This window comes from Pezoporus wallicus, unplaced genomic scaffold, assembly GCF_028554395.1.
Source record: "Pezoporus wallicus isolate ANWC-B61680 ecotype Strahan unplaced genomic scaffold, APGP_CSIRO_Pwel_v1 contig_2012, whole genome shotgun sequence".
In the NCBI taxonomy this organism is placed as follows: domain Eukaryota; kingdom Metazoa; phylum Chordata; class Aves; order Psittaciformes; family Psittacidae; genus Pezoporus; species Pezoporus wallicus.
The window spans coordinates 4710067-4738003 of NW_026639840.1; the positions used below are offsets into that span (position 1 = coordinate 4710067).

Sequence of the window (27937 nt, forward strand, 5' to 3'; positions counted from 1 at the left end):
TTTGCCACATGAAATTATGCCCTCTGTACTTATTTGTGGGTCAAAAGCTGCCCATTAGTTCTGAATTGTTTTTAATGTATATCAGCAATTGCTAGTTCTCCAGGAAAGAGTAGTTAATTCTCCAATACAGGTAACTGTGGCCAGTCCCTGATTAGGTATCAGTAGTGTTTAAAAACCAAAACCCCGAACAAAAACCATAAACCACCACTCCCATCCCAAATACCCCCAAAAACCAAAACCAAACCAAATAAAAATACCCCACAAAATCCCCCAAAACAGCTCCCAAACCTGTGGGCATTCTGCATTTACAAGGAAAGGCAGTGACAGTATGAAGATTATATTTTGCTCCAAGATAGAAAAAAAACCTTACTTACCAAGGTCTGCAAGATTGCATAAGGCCAGTAGATCAACATGGACAAGTGGTTCACTCTCTGCATAATCGGTTAATACTCGGACTAGTGGTGTGATTACTCCAGCCTTCACCAGCTCTTCCTGAAGTTCCCCTGGTAATAAGAATAGAAGTTACAGGTGATTAAATAGGGACCAATTAAATTGGTAAAAAGGGACCAACTGAGATGCTTTGCAGCAGGATATTCTGGTACAGGATATTCTGGTACATTCTCACACTGCCAGAATTTGTGCAGCTTTTGTGCTGGGTGTTCATGCTAATGCATGTGTATGAGAAATGAAGGTTCAGGACAGAGTGTTGCTAGACCTCCTGGTTCTACTTTGACTAGAGGAATTAAGCCACTGTAAAAGGTATATAAAGACAATTACATGAGCATCTCTACTACTAGTGCAGCTTCTAAAGCGAGTTTTGATGGACTATATCTCTTGGTGTGTGTCTGAAAATTAAGTGAGGCACAGTTGGCTTATTTCTCCCAGGGAATGGGAATCTCAGCATTATTATTTTATAGCTTCTTTTGTTCTAAAGGTCAGGGAGAAAGAAAGGACTGGAAACCCAAGATAAAGCATAGCCTGCTGACAACTCTTTTCAGGAATCAACAGTGTTCTGACTCCTATAGCAAATGTCTATATTTTTATGTTAGAATAATGCGTTTTGTTTATTTTTCTTTAAAAAATGTTTTTATAAAACAGGACACTTTACCAATATTTGAGCTATTATACTACTGAAAGGCAGACTACTTTAATCTTAGGGAATCATCCTCTTCTAGTGATTTAAATGCTGGTTTCCCAGCATGCAGGGAATCTTGGGAGTGCTTGAGTTCAAATTCTCTTTGGATTTTTTGTAGGCTGAGTAAGTTTCTAAGCAGGTGTTAATTTGTGTTGCTGAGGAAAACACTGATAACTGTTTTCTTTCTTTTTGTAGTCGTCTTGTCAAATCTGCTGGGCCTGTGTTCTGACAGAAGTGAAGTATGTTAATCGTATGGCCATATGCTGTAGTAATGCTGGTGTATACTAGTTGCAAGAGCCTTACATGTAATCATATGGGGAGGTTTTTTTACTGTCATTCCTTGGCAAATACATGTTAATTTGCAGAGGGTTAGTAGAATCTATGCCAGATACCTATCATGCTTGGATTTCATAGAAACAGACCAGGAAAACAAACCTATAGCTTTCTAGATAAAACTATGCAGGTCCACACTAGAAAGATAAGAGAAGGTATGTTAAAGGCAGAGGGAAATGGATAGAAGGTACTGGGGGTGAAAATTTCCATATTACCTCCAGTATACAGTAAATACTTTTGGTCATTCTGGGAATTAAAGGTAGAAGAAAAACTCTTAAAACTGTTTGGGCTAGTAGGTGAAAACGGTTTAATTCATGAGACGAGCACACTAGTGTACTGGCTTCATGGAAAATCTGGAGCACAAAGATCTTGGAGAATACCATCAATAAATATCTGTATTTAGAGTATGTTTTTTCTGACACATTTTTTAAACAAGTGCTTTGCTTTATAGCTGTTGTTACTACTTTGGAAGAAGGCAAAGCCATTCAGGATCTGGGCCCAAAGCCGTTCTGCAAAATTAAGATATATATGAGTCTCTGCTACTTTTGTTGTTGCAGAGGAGTTCTGACAAAGAATATGTCACCTTGAAGTCAAAAGTATAGGGGAAACCCAGAGTTTTGGAGGTGTTTGAGATGTATTCAGACTGGTGTCTGTAAGCTGTGTGAATTGTATATCTAACTGGAGGCTGAAGTACATTCTGTGCTCAGGTCTCCAAATTATTATGAACTGCAGGTTACAGTACCTTATAAATTAATGCCTTGCAGCTAGGGAAAATGGGATTTTCTCAAGTCAGTACTTACGATTATCATAACAGATGCGGCCAATAGCCCTCCCAGCATGAAGCAACATTTCTTGGTCTGTACTTTCCAGCAAAGGTATCAAAGTTGGAACCAAATCTGCTTCAATACATGGTTTCTTCATTTCCTCTGTATAGGTAAGGGAGAGGGACTTGTGGTTTTTTGCCGTGTTGCAATAAAAATAGTTGCAATTGCAAGACCAATAGCTATGTAACAAAACTCAAGAGTGGAAATGTACAGCTAATGTGCTGTAATACACCTTGTAGTAAGACTTTGCTACAACATACCATTCTTGGCTATCTCTGAAAGCACCTGGGCTGCTTTCACTGCGCATCGTGGATTGCCCTTCAGGATTTTTGCCAAAGTTAAAAAGATCCCACTCTCTCCGAGTAGGCTGAAGGATCTTTGCTCTGTAATGATAAGAGTGTTAATACCTGCAGCAGGTTTGTAACTAGTTTATTTGCATGTTCGCTTCCTATACCTTCATAGACTGTATCTGTGGGATCCAGGGTTCTGATTTAGCAAGGTACTTAAAGGCTGTTTCAGTCTAAATGTATGAGATCAGTCATGTGCTTGAATTGCAGCAAGTGTAGTTCCAGCTGATGATTCTGCTTCACGCAGAATTGCAGCACAGGTGGCAAAGCAAAGAGGAAAGCAGTTTCATCATCTTTGACTATAAAAGGATGCTTGCATAATGCATGGGAAGTCGGGGATTAAGATTCTATTCCTGAGGTATAGCTTAGAAATAAATTTTGTAGGTAAGCACAACATCTTTAATTAGACTAGTAATTAGAACAGTCAATTCGTTTAGTTTTTTTTCATCAAAGGTATGGCTTATTGTTCTTAGGGTAGTAAATCACCGTCTGCCAGGAGTTTCAGGTAATTGCAGGCCTGTGTTATTTCAGGAGAATGGGCAGAGACCTTAAAGACTTCTGTATAAGGAGCTACTTTTGAAATTCCTGATTTGATAGGGTCACCCCAGTTTAATTCTAGGAGTTCGTAGTAAATAGAATATATTAAATTTAGAATTTGTCTGCAGCTTCAGGTGTTTTAGTGGCCAGTAGCTTTTTTGTGGTCACAGGTAGATTTGCAAGTATACAAAGAGAAAGGAAAACAACAAAATAGGCTCAGGACAGCTGTAATTGTAGCAGCAATCACTTCTTGCAATATAGATTATCACAACAGACAAAAACATTCAGTGAATGCTTTTGAATTGTACAGATGGTTAAATAGCAGTGTGGAGTGATACTTAGCTATCTTCAGTAAGAGCCAGGAGAATCCCATTCAGACTTTCAAGGATCTGATCTTCAGCTTCTGTGTCATCTCCACAGAGCTCAAGGTACTCCAGGTGTTGACTCAGGGTTTCTAAACAGAATGGGATAGAAAACTGTGGTGAGCTATTATGGAAAATATTTTGAGCTCTTTATGGTGTTTCTTTTTAGTGACAGTGGCTGCCCATAAGATCATCTCCTGAAGGGTCCAGATCTAAATATGCTCATTAAATAACTAATTTAATCCAAGCGCATGGGGTCAAAAGCTTGGTCCACTTCTCAAACAGCACATAACTCTTGTGCAGGCATAAACTTGCAGAGATAAATTCTATCTGGAAAAAGAAATTAGCATATGGTAACTGGCTGTTTGAGGTGACAAGGAAAGAGGAATAATTGGAAAACCCAAATTAAGCCTGCCATTTCTAAATACTTCTTTATTATAAAGATGGTATTTGCAGTTCAACTATCTATATATCTATTCTGGTAGTGACCAGCAGCAGGCACTGAAAGAATGCAAGAGTGAAGGAGATACATTAACATACTTAGAAACATATCTAGTATTTTTATCTGTGTATTTAATACATTTAGATGGACTTTTATTCCATAAATATAATTACTTATTTAAGTTAATTCATACTTTATCTCCACAGCACACTGTGCCATCAAGCTCCACAGTTTCACTGTTGTAAGAGTAAGATTTTAAAGCTAAGTAAAATACTTAGCTTTAAAATAGCTACCAAAAAGCTCAAAACTAATTGCCTTTGAGGTTCTGTAGCAAGAGAAAGGACAAATAGTATAGAATCATTCCTTCCCATGCTTGTCGTGATTAGATGGATTTTTAGCATATCTCTCCCTTATAATTCTTCTGCTAATTCATCTAATATTTTCTCTACAGAAGCTTTCATAACTTGCTTCCATCTTTTTGCAGGTAAGGAGCTAAAATTTGAAAGTCTCTTCAAGGTACAGGTGGACTGGTTTTAAGACAGAGATTGGAACGCTTTGTTTTCTACTCTTTTAATCCTTTGTGTATTTAAGAATGTGTTTTGTGCAGCTATTCAAAATTACTCAGTCTTTTCTGGGCAGATGAAGCTCATTTAGACCCCACCATTATTCATACATAGGCCATCATCTCCCCATATGTGTTCTGCGTTTACAGACACTGAATGTGATGTGTCTCTATCCCAAGTTGTGCAGGCTGATAAGATTTTTCTGCCACTCTCTTCAGACAGTTTTAAATTTGAGTACTCCAAATAATCAAAAATCTCTTTACCATTCTTCTATGTCTAGATAACTTATATTAAATGTGTAGGTTCTGGCAAAAGTAACCTCTAATGATTATGCCTCTCTGTTGTGAAAGCAGTCTTTATTCTGCCCTTCAGTCTTTATCAGATAACCTTCTCTCGTATCACAAGATAGCTTAGGTGGCAAACCTTATTGAATGGTTTGTAGAAATCAAAATGCATTGTTAACAATATCTCCTTTATTCACCTTCATGCCAGCTCCTTAAAAATATGGTTAAAGAGAGGGGTTGAGCATTACTTGGCTCCACAGAAGTCATATAGACTCTCTCCATTTTTATTGCTTCTGTGCTTTATTCCAATCTTACAATTTGCCTATGCAGATATCAGATTTCCATATGTCAGTTTCCTGCATTCTTTGTAACTGTTTTTGTAAAGTCATGCCACTCTTACTGCTTTCCACCCTATTAATCCTTTCTTTGATTCAAATGGCATTCTGTGTGTCACAATTAGTGTGATTTGATGATTCATATTTTTAATTCCTTATAAACTCTGGGGAGTAACATCCAGTCCTGACAATTGGCTGGCATTTATTTTATTGATTTGTTCTAAATCTGTTGGCCTTTCAATCTGAAAGTTCCTCCATCTGTTTCCTGAAAACAAAAAAAAGCTGCAGTGATTGAAATGAATATGGGAAATAATGATGGAAAACTGATGGCTGAAGTAGTTAAGTTATAGTAGAATATAATGTAAGGTGTTACCAAAACTGTAGTAAAATAGCACTTCTGTTTCACAACCTATTTCATTGAAAAAGACGTGTTACAAGTCTTGGCTTAGAAATTCTTCAGCAACGGACTAGTAAATAATTTTTGTTGTTTGAGGGATTCACCATTTTCTCATTCTTTAATGTGTCCATTAGTTAATGTTTCATTCAGTGGGGGTTTTATTTATTTTTTTAAATTAGAATCCATGAGTTTGTGCTTACAGGAATTAACTTCAGAGGAGCCCAAAGTGTCTTGAGCTCTTTTGAAGAGATGATGATTTAAACATTGGGGAAGTAGGACAGAAACAACTTTTACTTATATAAAGATAATTCTTTGACTTAAAAAATTAAAAGCAGTTAAGAACAATGACAATACTGGTTTTAAAAGAAATGCTATCTGAAGAAAAACGGCTTGATTCATCAGGTTAAAAATCTATATGGAGAAACTTCAATACTTTTTATTCTGAGTAAGAAACCCAGGCTTGCATGTATTGATGCCTCTTGGAAATGTTTTGCAGTTGAAAGTAGCTATGTGCTTGTCTTTTTGTGGCCTTCTGAAAATCATGTGCTAAAGGCAACACAGGCATAAAATTCATAGGAGATCAGCATTTGGTTGTTTTTCTTTCTTTAATAGATTACTTTGGATTTGTTGCCTTTTTTTTTTTTTTTATTAAACAGGGATAGATGTACAGCAAGGATGATTTTATTTGACCCAATTACAAAAATTAACATTAATCACTGGTTTCCATTTCTGTGTATTTTTCCTGTCACAGTTTGGTGTATGAATGCTTTCATATGAATGAAGTATATGCAGAATACAGTTCTTACCAATAGAAATAAAAAAATCACCTGAGCAACCTGACAGTTGAATCAGCTTTAATCTTAAGTTGGATCTGGAGGGAGTGGGCAGAAGGCTACAACTGCTAATAGAGCAAGAGAAGTCTGTGAGAATGAATTAGCTACTGAACTCTGACTTCATCCTTATCAAGACCCCAAATGTGTTGGCATGAAGTGATGCATTTAACTGCTTTTACTCTATATCCTCTGATTAGAGCAATAGCAGTATTTGCATATACATTTCTGATAGAGTTAGGATACATACAAAGGTGAAAAGGTGACCAGATCTCTGAAGCTGTTTTACAAATAGCAGGGAACTGTCTATATTACTGGTCACTCATTAGGTGGGTATAGTGGTAATTAGAAATTCAGATGTTTTATTGTTTCTCCAAGGAACAGATCAGTAGAATAACACCATGTGCGCGATGACAAAGTCCTTGTAAAATACGCTCTGGTTGCAGTCTGTAATGTTGTGAAATTAGTACTATAAGCAGCAGAATTGACCAAGTATTTGGCTGAAGAGCTATTTTTATAAGCCTTGCAGAAGAGGTGGTATTTAACAGTCTTAAAATATTGAATCTTTTTACTCAGAATTTTATCATGTTATATGTGATTTATAAAAACCTGATTAATTTAACCAACATGGGGCTGATTCCTCAATACTCTAATTGTCTCTAAGTCCATGCTTCTGAAGTGGAATTGAAGCAGACACTGTATAACAGTTGTTTTTCTTGGAGAGGCAATAATGCATATAAAGATTGAGAGGCATACGTAGTTCCAAAAGTTTGGAAATAAAATAGGCCAGAAAAGGATATTTCTGTTTTGTGGAAAATTCTAGGTGGTTGACATTTTGTTTCCTCCCATGCTCGAACAGAATGTTGACATGGTGGAACTTCAGGCAAAACAGAACAATTTGTTTCACTTCTTTTGCAAATGTGGTTCTTTTCCCCCTGGGGTCCTGCCTGGCCTGCTGCCTGGCTGGCCAGTAGGTGAGCTGGAAAGGGGCCAGCTAGGCTAGCCAGCTGGTCAGGCAGTGGGAAGTGCCTGCCCACCTGGCTTCTGATGGACAGTTTTAGCTGGATAAACATGTTTTTGAGGAACACTTTTTTGTTCTCTTGAATCAGCATTTTCATCAGAATATTGTTGAACAGTATGTTGAGCTTTAGTAATTCACGGTAGAAGCAGGGAAAATGTACTCAGGCTCTGGTCTGGAAAGCTTTAATTTTACTTTCTCACTGATTACCTGAAGGCTCTGAATTTAGAAATCTCTGGAGACTGAAGTACAAAAAGCTTCTTCCTGAGCTGAAGGGCTAGGTTATTAGTTTGCACATAAATCTGTGCTTAAGCTACTCAGAGGCGCAGGAAACAGACTTTTGCTGTGGGAGTTGTTTTTTAATCTTCCTAATGAAAGCAGAAACTATAAAGCAGAAAACATGCCACACTTCGAGACTTCATCTGTTTTTTTGCAGTGAGGAAAGAGCCATAAGGTATGAGCTCTTTGGATCCCTTGTACCATTTCTGCATCAATTCGTAGTGCAAGTTTTGACCTATGAAATCCTCACTGAGTGAGAAAGAAGGAATTCCACACGTCTTTGTTCTTCAGTGACTGCTTATGCGGCACCTAAAACAGCAATGCCCTAACTTGTTTGGGGGTTTTTGGTGTTTAGGTTTCGTTGGTTTTTGTTTTTGTTGGTTTTTTTTTTGTTTGGTTGGGTTTTTGTGGTTTTGGTTTGTTTTTTTGTTTGTTTTGTTTTGTTTTTTGGGGGGTTTGTGGTGTTTTTTTTTTGGGGGGGGGGCATGCTCCTCATTTCATGCCCTTTCACATGTGTGTTTTCTCTAGAGCAAATACAGACCCTATCTTGCAATAGCAAACGCCACATTTTGGAATCTGAGCAGTTTGAACTCAGTATGGTTCAATTTGTTTGAGGGCTTGAAACAGTGTAGTCCAGTTGAATGCCTAGTATTGCATGTCTACTGCTGCCTCTTCCTTCAGTAATTTCACATACTAAGTTTGTTCTTCTGCCATTTACCTTTAGTATATTTTAGAAGTTGTATAAGAAGGACTTTATTATTATTATTAAAGCTGGAAAATAATATGTTTTTCCAGAGCATAAAAATATGGTTCTTGTTCACAATAGAGGTCCGTTTAACTTAGTGTTATGTCTCTGGTAACAGGTGACTAAAGAATAGCAACAGAAGACAGTAGGTATCCTTTCCCTGGAACACTTTCTCAACTTTCAGTAATCGGCTCCTTGGGGATTTTCTTTGCTGGAAGTTTCATCTTGTTTAACTGCACTTAAATTCATGAAAATACATATTTTGAACTTGTTTGTAGTTTAGCTTGTGGGACATAAAGTGGTGATGAGTTCCACAAAGTAATTTTGTATTGAGGGAGAAAGCTCTTTCTTGTTTTCTCTTGTTGAAGTCATTGGATAATCACTATTATCTAATGTTTAGATAAAGGCTTTCTCTTGGTTCTGATTTTCTGAAAATGTATTGTATTGCCAAAGCAGGGAACAAAAGGCTCAGTCAAACACATTCATATTCATGTGGCTGCCTGCAAAATCATGTAGCTTTAAACCTCTGTTTCTCACAGTATTTTTTTTATGTATTTCCATGAAATAAGAAAAATAAATCCTGGTCTGTGGCACCTCCCATGTAAACCTATGGTAACAAATGTGCATGCATGCAAAGTAGAATTAGTATAGTAGTAGAAGCAAAGCTCCACATCTCCTCATCTAGGAATGTGATCTTATATTTACTTCATAGTGAAACATGAAGGTGTAAATTGTAGATGGAGAAATCCAGAAGGACTGGAAAGTGTACATGTGTTAAGAGCAAATAAAGGTCAAATACTCATATTCCTGCTGACTGTGAATGGTGTAGCTTATATGATTGTAGTAATTGTGCTGTAACCAGGGAAGCAAAAGCTGCTTCTTTGGACTTTGGTGGCCCTATCAGGGAAGGGAGGAGAAAGGTGCCATTCAGTTTGAAGAAAGGTATTTTTTAATTTCTGGGGAAGGTGCCATTCAATTTGAGGAAAGGTATTTTTTAATTTCTCTAGTGGTGAATTATTATGTTTCATCTTTACAAAGACATGCAACTGTTTTGGGACTGGGCTGACTTATATTCTTTCCGATAGAACTATCTTATCTTGGTGCATGAAGTAAATTATTGAAGGAACAGATCTTCCATCTCTTCAAACTTTCAAACCCATGGCAAGAAAATTGTCCTATAAATCAGATAAGCTATTATCTATGTCTCCATGAAAAGCCACTTTAAGCCACATTGAAAAATGTTTTGTGTCTTTGTCTTTGCACTCAAGAGTGATGAGATGTAGGAGAAAAATCATTAGATTAAAAGGGAGCTGGACAGAGAATTTAAAACCAATATCCTAAGGGTGACAGAGATATAATTATGCTTTTTCTGCGTGAAAGTTACTTCAACCTGAGAAGTCCTGTAGTTAACGATCATGTTGGCATATATAGCCTTTGTATCTTTCCTGCCACAGCACCCCTTGGCCACTCTCTTCGAGAAGGTAAGAAGGAGGAATGGATGGCTAGCATAGGTTATCCTTGGACCCATGTCATTCTCTAGGAATTGAAATCTCTCATTACTGCTCTCAATGTAATATATTTTCCCCATTATTCTCTTCTCCTGGACTAGACTATTAGTAAATACTTTCAATGTTAATGGCCAAATATGTACAGTTTCTGTGCATGTTTTAAAAACACCTGTTGCCAAGAACTGAAAAATAGAAGAAAGGCTGCTGTGTTGTTCACAAAAACTAGCCTTTGCCCATTGTTTTTGCAGCCTTTCTACTTTGCATTGGCCCATCCTGAACTCTTTTGAGCATTTGTAGTGCATATGATACTGTAGGATGCACTTTTCAGCATTTTACTGTTCAAAGAGCATGAGAATGCAGTGGGTTTTGAAAGAGATTTTTTATTTTTTAGCCTGAGCTGCAAGTTGAAAGGGCAATGAAAACAGGAATTTAAGCCTGACTAGCTAGTACTTACATTTATGTTTTCTATTAGTCATAAGGATTTAAGAAAACTTCCTATAATCAATGTCTAAAATTCTCTTAATTGTCATAGATCAGCCAGGACAGCCACAAATGTTCTTTCTTTGATGTGGTGACATGTGTGGCATTCATTCCCCTCTCCTTTGAGAACCTGTGCATAGTTTTAACATGAGCAAAACATGAGTGAAGAACTTGAAAATGTAAGCAGTTAAAGGAAATGTAGAGATGTTGCATTATTTGGTGGGAATTACATGGTTGAAGCTTAAGAGTTCCACAGTGCAGTGACTGAAGTACAAAGCTGTAAGTACATGGACAAAGGCTTTTTTCTTTCTTGATAGTAAAGGACTTGGCTATGCGTCACATGATTAAAAGATGATATTTTGCAGAAAACTGGTAAATTCAAGCTCAGAGGAAGAGGCCCTTGTAAAAGGTGATAGTGGTATTTCTTGTGGTAATACAAATTGATGTGTTATCACTGGTGAGAAAAATGGCAATTGAGTGTGAAATGGAGATTCATTGGGAGGGAGAAAGGAACTTTTGTTTTCTGGGAAATTTATTCTTGGATAATTTAATTTTACCAAGGAAGGAATACAAGAAAGATTGTACGTGGGGAAAGCTAGGGGTACAAAGCAGATCCCACTGGCCTGTGGCTGATGTTGTACCCTGTAGAGTCAAGAAGAAAACTGGCTGTAGAACCCCGAGTCAAAACAGATGAGAGGAAAAATATGATTATCCTAGGATAACCTAAAACAGGTCATTGAGATAAGTCAGAAGAAAGCCAGCAGAGTTCAGTCAGGGAGAGCATATGTGCTGAAGAGATGACCCATAGCATGAAAAGCTGCTTAATCGTATTCTGCTAAACTTACTAATCTTTTGAGAGCTGGACAATAGGAATAAAATTCACTTTATTGTAAAGGAATCAGTGTTATGAACTTGTGTACAAGTATGCACTCTTTTACGTGCCTGGTAATTCCTGTTACACTTGGTGCTTATGGAATAGGTCTGTTTGACAGATGCCAGCTTCATAGGCTAATGCTAAGCTTGAGCTCCCAGATGATCTAATTCCTTATGCAAGGTAAGGGGAACACCAGCTTTCAGGTTTACAAGTCAGACTTGGGGAAATAACAACGAATGTACTATGCTCAAAACCAGTGAGTAATGCATGTAAAAATGACTTTCTCCATGAACAACAGTTTATGTTTAGGTCATATTCAGGTTTTTCTTTGTAGACAAGAGGTCAGGAAAGTTGCTGGTTTAAGTCAAAGTTCAGCTTCCATAGTTGTTTAGTTCTAGGAGGTGTTGATTTCATCAAGTATTGTGAAATAGGAGTAAATTGTCTGAGCTGGCAAAGCTACATGCTGACTACAACAATATGAGCAGATAAGTAATCAGACAAATTGTGACAGCTGGGTATAAATTGGCTGACTTCATTTATGGAAATGAATGAAATCCCTCTGTCTTGCTCACTGGAGATCTAGTGTTCTGAATTTTTTATGAGTGATGTTGGTCTCTAAAGGTACCTTTGATCACGCAGTTAATATACATCTGAAGTAGGTTATCTTTTGTATGATGTGCTTACTATTTGCTCACATTCTGTACTTTTGCAGCACAAAGTGAATTAAAGGAACCCTTCCCTTTGGGCATTATGTGTGTATGAGAAGTAAGCTGTAGTCTCAGCCAAACAGTATTCAGTATTCATTTCCCTGGCTCCCTAAATTTAGCTTGAAGAGCTGTCAGTGGAGGAAAAATCAATTAGACTCCATAGCAGAGAAAACACTAATTTCCTTTGGCTGACAACTCCTGCAAGGGTTTTTTCAGCCAACTGAAAGAACAGATGTGAAAAAGTAAGCCTTTGTGCTGATATCAAAGCATCAACCCAGTCCTCAACTATCCCTGCTAAACAGTCTGTTGGGGGAGTGTAGGTGGAGTTAAAGACTATAAAGAGTGACAGTAAGCTGGTGATGTCCAGACCCCAGAATGCAGTATCAGAAGAAGAGCTGTTGACAGGCAGGTGTTGGAGGCAGAGTGCAGAATGGTGGGCTGGATAGCTAGGAAGAGGTGCTATCTTTGCCCTCAGCTGTCTGCTGCCTCTACAGTGAAGCAGAAAAGTCTCATTCCTGATCACGGCAGTGCATGTTATCTGGTTCTCCACGGCACCTTGTTGCAAAGCCATCTGGTTGGCTGTAGATGTTTTGATTGGTGTATATGTATGGAGCATGGTGATGCACAACTGAAGCCAAAATGTGTGTCTGCAGTGAAGAGAGCATCATCATTTAGAGAACAAGACTAGCTACACTGGGAAACCCAGTTATGTGGCATGGCTGATGGAGCAAGGAAGTCTAACCAGGGTACCCAGTAGCATGGAAGCTATGTGGACAGATAACAAATAATTAAGCAAACACAACTACTGGTCTTTTGTGCATGGACTCCATCTAAATAGGCACAACACAAAGGTCCCACAGTCCAAACTAAAACTCGTGAACTTCGAGGGTTTAATAATTGTTGTCTGTGAAAAGAAGCTCATAGGCCTGAGCGCTTGTCTGTTCCAGTTGTGTGTGATGAATATTGTGAGGTAGGTGCATCATGTAGATTTCAAAGGCTGTAATACAAAGCTGTGTTACCAGATTGGAAAGGACATTTCTTACTCCTTTGCTTCCCTCGTATAATGCTAAAAAAAAAAAATAAAATATGTATTTCTCTAATTCTCAAAAGGACAGAGCTTTTATCTAAATTCATCCTCCACCTGCCCCTATCTTGACCTTGCTAATTGCTTGTATGACTCAACCCAAGATCTGGAAAAAGCTGTTGAGAGTGGGGGCTCTTGACCCTGCACTATTGAGGAAGATGATTGTGTCACATGATCACTGCAATTACTGAGGTTGCGTACTAATCTCAGAATTTTCTGGAATAAAACAGACTAGTAGGGACTTGTGTAAATGCATTTTCTGTGAGCACTGTGTGAAGCTTTTGTAGTGGTCGGTATTACAGTGTCAATCCAGCTTGACCTGTTTTGCAGCTTCATAGGGATGAGAAGATTCTTGGAAGATAGTCTCAAAGTTGATTGCATAATGGACATACTAGGAATATATTTTCTAATTAGTGTGGGGGATGTTTGCCTATTTTTATGTGATACAAGAGACCTCATACTGAAAAAAATATTTTGAGGTCTGACACACATTTTAAAATTTTTGGCCATAGAAGATGTCAGTGCTTAATGCAAGTAATGTATGTAATTGTTGTAACGTATGACCTGTATTTAGAACTCTGCTTCAAAACTTGAGTTGCTCAGTAGAATCTGCTTATTAGTACATCAATTTATCAATACCTACAAAGTGTTACTTTTATGTTTGTTCCGAGTGGAATAAGAAGGATCAGATTTTAAAGGTATGTTGAAAGGCACAGGTGTCAGTTTGAACAGTTTTGAAAATTCAGTTTGACTATGTTTGTTTGTTTTATTTTAATTATGTTAACCTTGCATTACCTGTGCTGTATGAATAAGTTTGAGCTCTGCTGCACAAGTTGGCGTTGCCTGGGTATTGAAGAAGTGACACACAGTGAGGACTGGAATGCAGCCTGGGTTTTGCAGAGGACTTGCTTCTGAGATTTCCCAGTAGCTGTTCTCTGCTGCCAGTGTGATGATATCAAACAGTACTGTTTGGTATAACAGTACTGTTTGGTATAATTGCCCTCTGTTTGAAAGGGAGCAGGCTTATACAGATTGACATCTTGAGAAAATCCTGGTTGTATTAGTGAAATTAATTTCAGAAAACAGTTGGCACACATTCAGTTGTAAAGCATTTTAGACACAGTTCATGTTTAAAACAGCTCCAGCACAATCATAGAATCATAGAATGTTTGGGTTGGAAGGAACCTTAAAGATCATCTGGTTCCAACACCTTGCCTTGGGCAGGGACACGTTCCAATAGACCAAGTTGTTCAAAGCCCCATCCAGCCTGGCCTTGGACGCTGCCAGGGATGGGGCATCCGCAGCTTCTCTGTTACAGTGCCTCACCACCCTCACAATAAAGAATTTCTTCCCTGTATCTTCAGGTAACACATCTAATCTAAATCCACCTTCTTCTAGTTTAAAGCCATTCCCCTTTGTCCTATCCCTACATGCCCTTGTAAAAACTCCCTATCCAGCTTTCTTGTAGGCCCCCATTTAGGCACTGGAAGGCTGCTCTAAGGTCTTCCCAGAGCCTTCTCTTCTGCATGCTGAACAAGCCCAACTCTCTCAGCCTGCCTCTACGGGAAATGTGCTGCAGCCTTCTGACCCTTTGTGGCCCTCCTCTGCACTTTCTCCACCAGGTCCACATCCTTCTTGTGTTGGGATCCCCCGAGCTGAACACAGTACTCCAGGTGGGGTCTCATGAGAGCAGAGTAGGGAGGGAGAGTCACCTACCTCCTACTTCTTTGATGCAGCCCAGTTGGCTTTCTGGGCTGCAAGCATACATTGCCAGGTCATGTTGAGCTTCTCATCAACCAACAACCCCAAGTATTTCTCAGAACTGCTTTCAATCCAGTCTCCACTCAACCTGTAGCTGTGCTTGGGATTGTCTGATCCAGGTGCAGGACCACTTCACCTTCTTGAACTTCATGAGTTTCACACAGGCCCACCTCTTAAGTGTGTCATTGTCCCTCTGGATGGCATCCCTTCCCTCCAGCATGTCAGCCACACCACACAGCTTGGTGTCATTGGCAAACTTGCTGAGGACTCAATCCTGCTGTCTGTGTTGCCAGCAAAGATGTTAAGCAGCACTGGTCACAGTGCCGACACCTGAAGAACACCACTTGTCACTGGTCTCCACTTGGACATTGAGCATTTGACCATAACTCTTTGAGTGTGACCATCCAGCTACCTAGATAACATGATTAGCTACTATCTTGAATATCTTTTCCTGGGCTGAGTGCTGTAATAAGATTTTCATGCACAAACTTATGTTTGCATAATGCTATAAAAGCTTTCTTGAGAGTGCCTGGAACTATCAGGTTCAAAAGTCTTTGCAGGTTCTCTCATTTATCTGTAAGAAACACTTATGATCATTAAGAATTACCTAAGTCAGTTTTTAAATACCAAAATGCATATCAAAGTGTATGGAAGTGGATTTGTAGAAAGGAAAAAAGGAAACATTTAATAAAGCTGAGAAGGTCATATCTGTAAGTAAGTCATAAGATTATTTTGCTCTGGTGAGCTTGTGCACTTTGGTTTAAGTACTTTGTAGCTAGTTTTCTTCCATTGTTCTACTTTTCTTATACAGATAAGTTAAAGAATGATAAAATGTTTTTGGTTAAATAGTTTTGGGGTGCTAGATGTTTTTAAAAAATGGGTTGAACAGTGCTGTTTCCAAATACTTATTTCTGGTATTTTTTACTGTCTAAGTAAATTGTTATCTAATTTGTAGCATTTGTAGGGGTAATTTCTCTTAAATTTCTCTTTTTCTCTCTGGAACTGATGCCTTTGAAGATGTTTCTAGAGGTCTTTCAGTAAAGCTGAGCAGCATCTATCCCCCAGTATTTTTACACTAAACGGGACAGTAATTTAACGCTCCAGTCTACAAAGGACCCTAGCAGAATCCCCATACCAGACTATATATAGGAATATGCGATATACTGTCACTCTGTATTTTCTGTATTTTTTGTTGTTGGTTGGTTTGTGCGGTTTTGGTTGGTCAGTTTTGCGATTTTTATTTTTTTTTGGGGGGGGGGGTGTTTGTGGGTTTTGTTTTGTTTTGTTTTGTTTTGTTTTTAAAGATTGTTGGTGATCTTGTGATGCAAACAAGTGTTTAGAAGTAAAGAAAGATGGAAACACAGATAGTTGAAATGCTTCTGGGTATGGGCCTTCAACAACTGTCCTTCCTCAAGTCCAAAGCACTTCTAGCTGAAATGAGGCTGAGAGACTTTGAGGAGCTTGCTCAAAAACATGCTTATTTGGACTTTGTCTCCCCTTCTTCAGCCCATACAAGTTAGGATAGCTTTATTGACTTTGGTGCAGTCTAGATTCTAATTCTACAGAACAAGTGACTGGATTTCCATTAGTTTCTGGAAAGCAACAAGCTTTGTTGACTCCAATTTAGGTAAGTACATCTGACACAATGCTTTAAAAATCTATAAGGAAAAAAAAAAGCTTGAATTAAACGCAGCAGCTGTGGGATTTCCCTATCGTATTGGTGTATTAAGGGTATAAAGCTGTTGAAGCAAATGGCAAGATGCTGGGGAATGCTGAGAACCGCACACAGGAATTTGTAATTTTGTCCAGGCTGGCTTTTAATATTTTTAGTTGTAACGAAAGTAACACAGAACACAGCTTACATCTAAACATTGCCTGAATTCTTACATGGTTCTGCATGAATAAGTGCTTCTTTTGAAAAGGTAAGTTTGAAAAATCTGTACTTTAGAAGTGTATGGGTTTTTTTCTGTCACTTTGTCTTCTCCTGTCAAGTTTCATACTTGGGGAGCAGAAACAGTGCTGTGTGAACAAACACATGCTTTAAAAAGCACTACCAAAAATGGGAATCAAAACCTTGGAGCACCAGTCAGCCAATACTGCAAAAGAGTAAGCTTTCTGAACAGGAAAGTAGGACAGATAACACAAATGATGTAGGATTAGGAGGAGAAACAATCCACCACATTCAGTTATCTCCATCTGAATCTCCATAGGAAGTCAGGCCTACAGAAATAATCCTCTACAGATGGAGCTGGTTTAGCCAGAAGCAATACCTGTAGAGTACTGGTTTAGCCCATCTATATTTTGTGTCCATCTTTCTCACTGCATCACAAGGTCACTAACAATCTTTAAAAAAAAAATAAATTAAATTTTGACCTGCTTTGTTATCAGTGTCCCAAAACTACTGAGATGTTTAAAATCACCTGGTCAATTATTTAATTGACTAAGAAGATAATTAAATGGCTGCTCAGTTGTCATACTCGGAGACAGACTGTTTCACCTTTAAACACGTTGAGTAATGCTAAGATTAGTTCCCCTGATGTCATGAAGTCTAATTGTGGAATAAATTACCATCATGTGAATGAAGGTGGAAGGCTGAACTCTTTGATCCAGTTACCTGATACCTTTGAATGATGTGGAGAATAATAGAAATTGAATTCTCAGAGGAGTATTTTAAATACAGTATGAATGTCATCCTTTTCATAGGGACCGAGTGCTAAGCTAATGGAAGCTAAGGGCCTATGCCCCAGTTTTACACAGGATAAGAATTGAGTCAGAGACACACATTCAAATGCCAGACCACTTAAATGAAGTTCTAGTCTTTTCAGTAGCACTTGACAAAGTGAAATAAGTATGCAGAGGCATGTGTGAGCAGCTTTGTTTTGATGCATGTTGTACTGTCAATAGAGAACGATGAATTTTAGTTCCCTTCAAAATACTGAAGTTCATAAGAATTTATAATTTTCCAAGGTTTTAAGTTCATTTTTCATTGCTGTTCTTAATTTGCTAATGTTATTTAACCAAACCTTAATTTTCATCTGACTTTTAAGTATTGTTTGAAATAGGACACACAAGAATTTCAGGTAACCTATAGTACTGCATTTATCATAGCACTACACTTCCATATTTAAATGATACTAAATTAGTTTTCTATTTCTATCACAGACATTTTCAATTCTTGTATGAGAGAAAATTAATTGCATATTAGAGATCATATCTATCTATAGTTAACAAGAGCTTTACTTACCCATAAAAGCTGTAGCTCTCCAGAATGGGGACAGTAAAGAATAATTGATCTGTACTGTGTGCCTTTGTCCTTTCCACCTAGCTAGCTGTGAATAAGGGGAGATATTTTATAGCTTTCGAGCTGATGAGCAGCCCACAGCATGCTCACTCTCTTTTCTCCTTTTTCTGTGACCCTGCTTTTCAAATGCATCTAATACTCCGTAATTACTTAATCCTCTGCTGCTGCTTGTGTTTCCAGTTCTTAGATGTCATTAACAGAAATGGAAACAGAGTAATTATCATGCTGGGAGAGAACCTTTCAGATGTTCAAAATAATTTATATTGAATTTTTCTCTACTGTCATTCAGAAGTGTGATTATTGAATTGTAAGGGTCAGATTTCCAAGACAGGCCAAATCCCTCACTGGCATCTAGGTACACCAGCCAGGTTTAGAAAGTGCCTGCCTCCTAGAATTTACTTCCCGCCAAACTATATCAATGCCTGGATCTTAACTGGTGGGTCCTAAGTGCTTGAGAAAGCCTGATCCAAAATCATCTCATTGGGCTTCACAATCACCTTTCAAGTTTGTGTGGATGAAACATATGGGAGTATTCTCTTTATTTTCTGTAAAGATAACATTACAGCCTGAAGCTGCCATTTCTGGGTTACAATTTCTGATCAAGTAGAATGTTGCTTAAAATCATTTTTTTAAATTGTTATTGAAAAAGTAAAATTGCTGTCTTTCAAGCAATAGTTTTATAATGTACTTTTGTTGTTACTGCATTTTTCAACCCACTTTATTGGAGAGTTGAACCTCTGACAAATAAGAGCTATTTACAGGATGGCTTATGAACTATGTGCTGTTCAGGATGCATTGCAACCCCCTAGTGTTGCTGCATTATGAGTTAGAGGAAATGCAATCTGCCAATTAATACTATTTAAAGATTGTTCCTGTAAGCAGATTGAGCTTCCCAGTGTGGTGCTGCCTGGTGGTGGTTGTGTATGGTGATGTTTGTGGTGGTAGCAGTGGGCTCCAAGTGTAGCGTTCTAAAACCTTCCTGTACTGTGGTTCTATAATAGCCATGGTGGTTATAACACTGGAGGGACTTTACATCACTGACTCAAAGACAAAAATGGTCTGATAATGAGTTTGGAGACTGAGGATCAAATCTTAAGGAGGGTGGGACATTTTACTGACTCTTGCTAGATAAGTTAAAAGCTCTTCCCTTTTGCTGGGCTTACGGAGAGGGAAGGTGAGCTGAATGCTTTATGATTAACTTTTTTTTCTTTTCAGTGGCACATTTTGCAAAGTTTCAAATGAATTGGAAGATAAAATTTGTAAGGTAAAGATTGTTGCATCTTGTAATGGGAAAAATTGCTTATGTCCTACAGATACTGAAAGAGTATAGTATGTTTGACTGCTTAAAAGACGCAAAAATCAGTCATGGATTAAGCTGCATGTCACAAAATGGTGACACCTGCCTGCCAGTTCAGGGATTGACAAGATTAAGTGGTTTTTGATCACCTTTGAAAATCAAAGGTACTGCTCTTTGTTGAGGTTAGAGTGCAAACTGAGTCTTAAAAAGAATTTCCACATACTGTCAGCATGAGCAGAGGTTGTGGCATTTCTGAAATGCAAGCAAGAAGGTAACGCCTTATGGGCAGACATGGAGAACTGTGAAGCTCACCAAAAGAGACAAAATACAAAGTACAGAGAGGATAAGTAGGTGGTGTGTAGTGCAGTAGTACGTATGCCAGAAGCATTCAACCTCCACAGGGGCCAGTTCCAGTGTCTTTTGAAGTCAATGGGATATTTTTCAAAGGAATACTAGATCAGGTTCATGGATACATAGAAAATGGTAATAATGACAAGAAAACAACAAACCCAGCTTTCCTTTGTAAAAGACTGAAGACAACCAAGGGAACAAAATAAGGTGTACAGTAAATGGGTGAAGACAATAAGAAATCACATCAGATAAACTCATCTTTAGTGTCGTTCATCATCTTGCTGCAGTGAATACTAATGGGAAAACACAGGTGTTCATAATATTGCACAAAGCACTGACAAGCAGCCAGGTATGGAAATACTGTGCCAAATGAACCGTGATTTTATATGCAAAACTAATCAGTTACAAAGATTATGGCAAAATAAGACAGTATGGGAATCCAAATTTATGGAACAGCACTGTCAAGCTAAAATGCTCTTTCTGTTTGCATATAATCCTGCAAACCAGTTGTAAGAGGCACTGCGTAAGGCTTTTACCATCATCAGGTGCTGATTATGCTATGTGCTGTTCAAATGCACAGGGAGCTTTTTTTTTTTTTTTTTTTTTTGTGCTGGGAAAGCTTACAACCAAACCGCAAAATCAGAAAATGCCTCGTCAGTAACCTGGTGGAGGGCCAGCGGCAGAGACAGTGAGGGGAACCCAGCAGTGTTCCTCGAGTGAGGGAGACCCAAGCTCTTCTTTGGTGAAGCATTAACAGGTCTGCACTGCTGTAGAGGGGCAATGTGCTTGCGTCGGAAAGTGACCATGGGCTGTATAGCTTCTGAAATAAAGCTCGGTCATGAGGGGCTTTGCCTATGGGACCTGAGGTATGTTTCTGCTTCTTCTTCTAGCCATGTCCCAGGACAAGCAGACACGCAGAAACCATTTTCTGCAGATGCCAGTGAGAAAGCTTCCTTTCAGCAAAATAAATTATCTAGAATAAATGGGGGAGTGTTTCCTTCTTTCTTAATTGATGGATTGCTTTAAATCCTGTTAATCTGATACTCTATAATGTGATGTATCTCTCATCTGAAGATTAATCTGTTGCTTAAATTTTTTACAAGGTGGAATATGGTTTATTTGATTGCAGCTTCAAGTAATCTGGCCTCTGTTCAGAAAAAACAAGTGGGTAGTGGATACTTGTGATGTTCTGAGCAGTAAAATACCAGAAAAAGACATGGAAAGGATTCTTTACACTGTGGAATAGACAGTGCTCCTATATATGGTATTGTTTTTCTTCACTGCCTTTGAATGGTACTGAAAAGATACTTTAGTCTAGTTCGCGGGTCTAGTAAGATGCATTTATATTTTGGAAAATCAAAAGAATTTTAGGAAAGGAGCTATCATCAGCTTACTTGCTGAGCATGAGATTTCTCTGACTGTGATGAAAATAAAACTAGCAGAACAGAAGGGAAAGTGGAGGAGTTAAAGCAGCGGGTGAGCAGAGCAGAGTATTGCTGGGGCCTGTGGTCGTGCTTCAGCAAACTTGTTTTGGAAAAGGATTGGGAATAAGCTGGTCTACAACATCCCATTAAGATCCAAAGCAAGTCCCATTTTTTTCATGGTGCTGTATCATCACATAAGGAGCAGTGTACAACATCACAGTGCTTTGAGAGAGGTGGCTACAGTTCTCCCAGCATACTGCAGTGCTGATTTAGCTGTGTAGAGACTATTAAAGATTCATTACTCTCTATAATTCAGATTGCTCTGACGTACTTTGATGGAGAATCCATACTGGCGAATACCATTACTGGGCTTAGAGGTACATTTTTGATTTATTATGAAAATAATAATTTATTTTTATCTGTAAAAACGACAAGTAACAACAGTTACCAAAGTTCTGTCTGTGATTTCCTGGAAAGCAACACACTCATCTGCTGTGCCCTGGATTTACTCTAAGTGCACCTGTGTATGTCAGAAGTGATCTGAGCATGTCATTTTCTTGGATTTCTTGATGGTTTAGAGTTGTTTTGTAACTTCACCCCTGAATGGGCTTCAGATATCCCCAAATCCAGGACAAATTGTCATTAGGTATCTCCAGCAGTCTGTCCTAATCTACATGCTGGAGACCCAATTTGAGCATAGTTAGGGGCCGTGTCTGGAGTTCTGACGATTTGATCAGGGTTGATTGTAAATGTACCTAATAGTTGTGTTCTGAAATTAAGTACAGTATTTCCTGATGGCAACCAAGGACTTATCAGTGAGAGTGTATGAATTGCTGCTGTCACTGCTACCTCTTTTCAAGCAGTTTTTACCAATGCACCTTCAATATGAGAAGAATTTGGCCACCAAAAGCTTGCCTGCCTGTTAAAAAGCCCAGGCTTTATGGAATAGAGGCAGTGGGCCATCTGAAATAAGATGTAAAAAAGGACATCTTTTAGTTAATAATGTGTTAAGTGTGGAAATCTGGATTTACTACCCAAGTCAGTCTTTGTTTCAGGTCCCATCGTTACTACTTGAATAGTAATAGTACTAGCTCAGGGGCAGCAGGGTTGCTGTTATTGCTGCATTCATTAAATACCTAGATCCTTCAAGCCTATTAATTTGGCAGTAGTTTTGCGTTTTCTCTCCCTTGCTGAAATTTTACGTATGGCTTTTTCTTCCTGTTTTTTTTGTGTTGCTGATATGATTAACATATGCACCCACAGAGTTTTATGCTTTTTAGTACATAAAAAGCATTTTTAGGGGAAAAATATCAAATGAATGTGGAAAAGCAGCAGATAGCTGTCAGTCTGAATATTTTCAACTGAGGAAAAAACCACCACCATTATCCCGCCTTTCCCTTAACTTGCATTTCAAAGAAGCCTATCTGGAGTTTTTTCAATGAGGGACAGATACTCAAAGGAATTGAAGTTTGTGATTCTTGGGGATCAGAAAGAAACTCCCCCTTTTAAGAAAAGGCAGATGAGAAATACCAGTAATTTCAGTCTTCATTTTTAAAAGAGATCCTTCTGGAAGGAAAAGAAATTACTAACAATGATAGTTTATGATCCTGGCTGAATTTAACTTCAGTCAGGAAGCTTGCATGTGAAGATTCAAGTTGGTGGTAACAATGCAATGCTTTGGTTTTGTGTGTGAGTCACTTTTACGAGGCCCACGTACTAACATTTCTCAGAGTTGTCAGAACACTGTTCCTAGCCTTGTTTGGTGCTGTAGCAGTGCACTGAAAGAAACTGAGATTAGCTGTAATTCATAAGCACCATTAGCCGCAAGATGATGGCCAAATTACTGTATGCTGAAGAGTAGCTCTAGTCTATGCAGACTAGGTTAGGATTTACTATCCTTCACTCTCATAACATTTTAAGGCATGGAGTTGGGAAAGAACTGGTTTCAGTTCAGAAAGTCATTCACGCTCTTGAGTTTCACTTTAATTTGTTGGTCTTGTACTTTACTGTGATACTGTTTCTTGTTTATATATGTTTAGTCTTGGTGGTTTAGTGCCAGGACTGCTAGTAGAAGTCCTTAGGTAGCTTGAAAGGCCATTGCATGGTCTCACACATACAGAGCTGCTTCTGACCGGGTGTGTGGCAAGATTGATTTCTTTGCAGCTGTCAAGTTAAAGGGGTTAAAATGGGGTTAATACTTTCCTGCTTTCCCTGGAATATTGAGGCCTTACTAATCAGGTAGTGAATAAACTGACTTGTAGTGAATTAGAAATCTATGTATTGCATTAAGTTATAATACCTACACTATCTTAATATGCATGCTACTGAGCTCTGCTCAGCGGGGCAAGAACTGTGGACTTTTGCAACCGAAGGACAAGTATAAATACTAACCAGCACAATCTTCTTTTACCTAGGAGTCCTTTATTATCATGAATACAGGTCAGTTTTCTATTTCTTGATTCAATGGCTATAGCATATAACAAAAGTGAAATTCCAGGTTGTTGTTAGTTTGCTGTAAGAGTTTGTTCATATAAAAAAGGGGGAAGAAAATGGAAGGGATGTTAACTTTTCTAGAGGTTATCTAGCTTTGTTGAGCATGGGAGATGTTATGTCCTTCCATATAACTCACTTTTAAATCCTTTTTCCCTCAGGTCATTGGTCAAGAAACTTTCTGAGAGAAAATTAATGAACTTTCTAATTCCTTTTCACAGGTTAAGGAATGGTTAAGCTATCAGTGAAGACTTAGAAGTAACTGGGTAAATCCCTTGTTTAGAGGAACTGTTCTGCCATTATGTATTTGCAAAATGCCCTAGGTGTTGTGCGTACCAGGCAGATTTTAAATTAGCTATAGATTTTTCATTCTTTCCATCTGGATCAGTAAAAAGATAATTTTCCTCATAACATGTTATAATAGCAGCTGGCTATACAACACCAACTTGGTTTCATAAAAGTTTTTTGAGGTTTTGACATTTCATTTTCTTCCACATTGGGAAGATTTTGGCTTCACTTTTATGATTCTGCCACCAGAGCTGTACTGGGGTGTCATCTCATTAATTGAAACCTTGGGATTTCAGTTTGAAGACTGTGTGTACATATCCAGCTGGGCTGCTAAAGCTGGTTTGGGAATGGGCAATATGCACTTCTGTTCTGCCTGCTATCTGCTGGGAGTAGGTTTTCAATGAGAATTCATCGAAGTACATCAAAGGCTTCAATATTAGGGCCAGTGCAATGAGAATGTCTCGCTTTCATTCTTAGACCTAACCCCAATCACCCTTTCTTAAGGAAATGCTTACCGATAAGTCTCTGAAATACTTAGACTTTTACAGAACTTATTTTAGTCAAAACCATTCTGATAATCTCTAATTATTTCTATCCATGCATGACAGCATGTATAGCTGTACAAAGGCAAAGCTTCCTACAATTAGTACATTTATTCCTCAAGGAAAGTGTTTAAAATCAGGCATTAGATAGTTGTTTGTGCCTTATCTGTCAGGCTCAGAAAAATATACTTGACTCCAGAATTCAAACACCACTGTAATTAGTAACATCAGTGAAACATCACTATTTTCAATGCCGCTTTTAATTACCTATTGTTACATTAATGCTGCTGTTCTTTTTCATTTTATAATGGAGATCAGAGAAACTTTCTCACTGCTGAGATTAATTTTTGTGTCAATTATTTTCTTAGGCCCTCTGAGTATTTGAGGGTTAGCTTACTATAATTTTCATTAATACTGGAGTTGTTTTTTTTTATTCCTTCAGTTGTACATGATGAGGCTCAAAAGACAAATTTAAAGCCTACTGAAAAAATCTCTGTTCCCAATGCTGCCTTGTGAGGCAGTGAATCTTGTAACATGAAGGGAATGGAGCAGATGAGTCCTACATCTCAGCTGTATAAAATGTGACCAGAGTCCTTGCTTAGAGATATTAGAGAATCATTCCCGCTGACCTTTGGAGGAATTCTAGGAGATACAGCAGAGAACCCAGCCATGCTTGTTTCTTGTGGTATCTTCCTGACATAAAATACTGAATTATTTGAGAGAAATTGCCAATTCTTACATAGATATCTGAAGGATACTAAAGCAATCCAGTAGCTGCACTGTTCAGGGAAAAGGGCTGGTGCATTATGCTTATAGTATTATAAAATTGCTTGGAAATTTAAAAAATTGCATTGTATTCATACAGTTTTTTTCAGAAGAAAACATGAAATAATTGAAACTACCTGAAAGTCTGACTTTGTAGGTCATAGAAGACCCTGTCAAATCCATTGTAAATCCACAAAAAAGGTGGGGTGTTTTTTGCTGGTATACATGAACTTAAAAAGAGAAAGACAAAGGAAGGATATATGCAAGTATTTATGATGCTCAGAGCTGCTGTTATTCTTCAGGGACTGTTGTGGGTTTTCTTCATCTCATTCCAGTTCAGTAGTGACAACACATTATTAGACATAAAGCTGTGAGATTAGGGTTTTTTCTTTTACAGTGCAGTTGCATTTATAATTTTTTACAATACTTGTATGATAAAGGAGTACATAAATGCAGAAACATATCTTTATATATGATTTTGGTTATTGAATATTTAGCAAAGACCGCAAAATATCTTTGCTTACTGGAAGATCAATTATCATTAATGGTACAAGCTGTTTTGTTGAAATATAACAGTTGCAAAATACAATGATACATCAGTAACAGAGAACCGCCTTTGTATTCAACCCACTTGCTCATAATGGAGAATAGGCCATAGTTATGTCTAGAAGGTTCTGAGTTTCTGGGAGGCAAACGTCCTTAAAGTCTGGATATTGGTTGCAATTTCATAATTTCCACCTGTCCAGCACCTGTAGTCCTTAAGACACAAAGGAATCCTTCTGGAAGAAGAGTTTCTGATTGCAGATCCAGATTACAATATTATTTTTGTGGTTAAAATCTGGGACCTTGCTTTATTAAACCAGGGTGTAGACTGTTTATTGGATTTTTATTTTATAACACTGTTGGCTCTTCCTTTTTCCTTTTTTTTTTTAATGTAGCTCTGATTTAAAATTACTTTCTGTATCAGCCACCTCCATCTTCCTGTAGCTTGGGTTTTTTTTTCTAAATAGGCTGTTTAGTCCTTGTTCTGTGTACTGTATGTCTGTAGTATCACTCCTAGAGAATGCAAATATTGTCCATCTTTATGATGGATTTTATTTGTTTTAATGCAGTATTTCTGTAATGGAACAACATCAGCTAAAAAAAAAATAAATTGGTTTCTCAGTACTTTTGAAGAATTGCATGAAAAAAGGCTGAAGTAGAAAGGAAGAAAATGCAATAAATTACAGTCTGAAGCACATAGTCTTCAGTTTAGCTGAGCCAAACTCTTTGTATAGCCTTGGGGTCTGTGGGAAGGACTGGAAGCAAGGTTGGGCAGCTCAAATTCCTCTGTCATCTAGAGAAGCTTGTAATAATGCTCTACATACTTTTTCTCGGCCCAAAGGAACCTTGATAGGTGCATCTTTTTTTCTCTAAATAAGCTATTTGTTCTACAGCATTCTGCTGACACCTTGTAGCTTGCCCTTCAGCTGAGATGTTTGCTTGGTTTTGTGGGCTGCTGTACAGACTGTATGGAGCAACACAATCTGTGGAATGTGGAGTCCTTTGGAAAGTAGCTAAGATGGTTGTATGGTCCCTATGGCTTCCAAGACCTATATCAGGGGTAAAAATTTGGCCTGTATTTCCTTGTTCCCCTGCATATCGCTTAATAGTCCCTTGTACTTACTGGGCTTTTTCTGTGGGAGATGCACTGTCTGATCCTATTTCTTCAGTGACTTACAAAGCTTTTTAATATTACACACTCTAGTTAATCCCATTGATTTCACTGGAGTTGACTACACAGTATGAAGTTAAGTGCTTCTTCAGTCTATATTTTCATTAACAGATGGGCCAACAAAAGAAAGACTGCTGGTGACAAATTTGCAAGAAAATCCAATAACTTTTAGAGAGGGACAAAAAGCTTCTTTGTTTTCATTTCTGTAATAGTTATGGTTATAAGGATTATTAATTTATATGATCAAAGTAAAGCCTAAATTATCAGCACAAATGCTACATTACTCAAGTGCTCTCTGGCAGTTACCGTGTTTAAGTGCTAACTTCTCTGTGCTATTTGGCAACAACTCCACTTGGGAGCAGTCTGTCTCGCTTTACAGATTCATAGTAAATAAGCCAGAAGGGACTATTAGATCATCTTAATCATAACACACCATTGAAACTTCATTTGTTCATTTGAAACTAACATTTGTTCTTAAGGCTCGATATAACAGATTTATGGTCTTTCTGAATACCATAGGAGACAATGGAATGGCTTCATGATTGCTAGAGCACTCTAGCACTCAGAAGGGATAGTTAATTTAGTTTACAAAGAATTGTTTGTGGTGCCAGTAGAGAGAAATTGAAAACTTCCTGCTAACCTGGGCCTTCGGCTTCACACTAGTTTATGGCTAGTCTCCTTGTGAGACTAATGATGATCAGTATAATTTAATCAAGGAAGCTGTTTGTATCCATAAAATGTAACCTAGTGGATGACTCAGTTGAAACTCCCAATGGTATTAACATAAAAATTCTCTCTTGTAGTAAATAAGTCACATTTCACCAGTCAAATCAAAGGGACCAGGTCATCCTGCATAGTTCAGACCCTGAGTTTGTTATGCTAACTATGAGAGTTTAGAAATTACTAAATTCCCTTATGCC

At 38.1% G+C, this 27937-nt stretch overlaps 1 protein-coding gene across 1 annotated transcript in view; it reads right to left on the reverse strand.

The window, feature by feature from the left end:
• The window catches only part of LOC130603006 (rap1 GTPase-GDP dissociation stimulator 1-like), a 34351-nt gene extending 16015 nt beyond the window's left edge, over positions 1 to 18336 (reverse strand). The window contains 6 exon segments of the mRNA XM_057416400.1: positions 375 to 503; positions 2269 to 2394; positions 2553 to 2675; positions 3520 to 3630; positions 18090 to 18141; positions 18144 to 18336. Of these exon segments, the coding sequence (XP_057272383.1) occupies positions 375 to 503; positions 2269 to 2394; positions 2553 to 2675; positions 3520 to 3630; positions 18090 to 18141; positions 18144 to 18278 (676 nt within the window). The 5' untranslated portion in view covers positions 18279 to 18336.
• Between the last annotated feature and the right edge of the window lie 9601 nt (positions 18337 to 27937).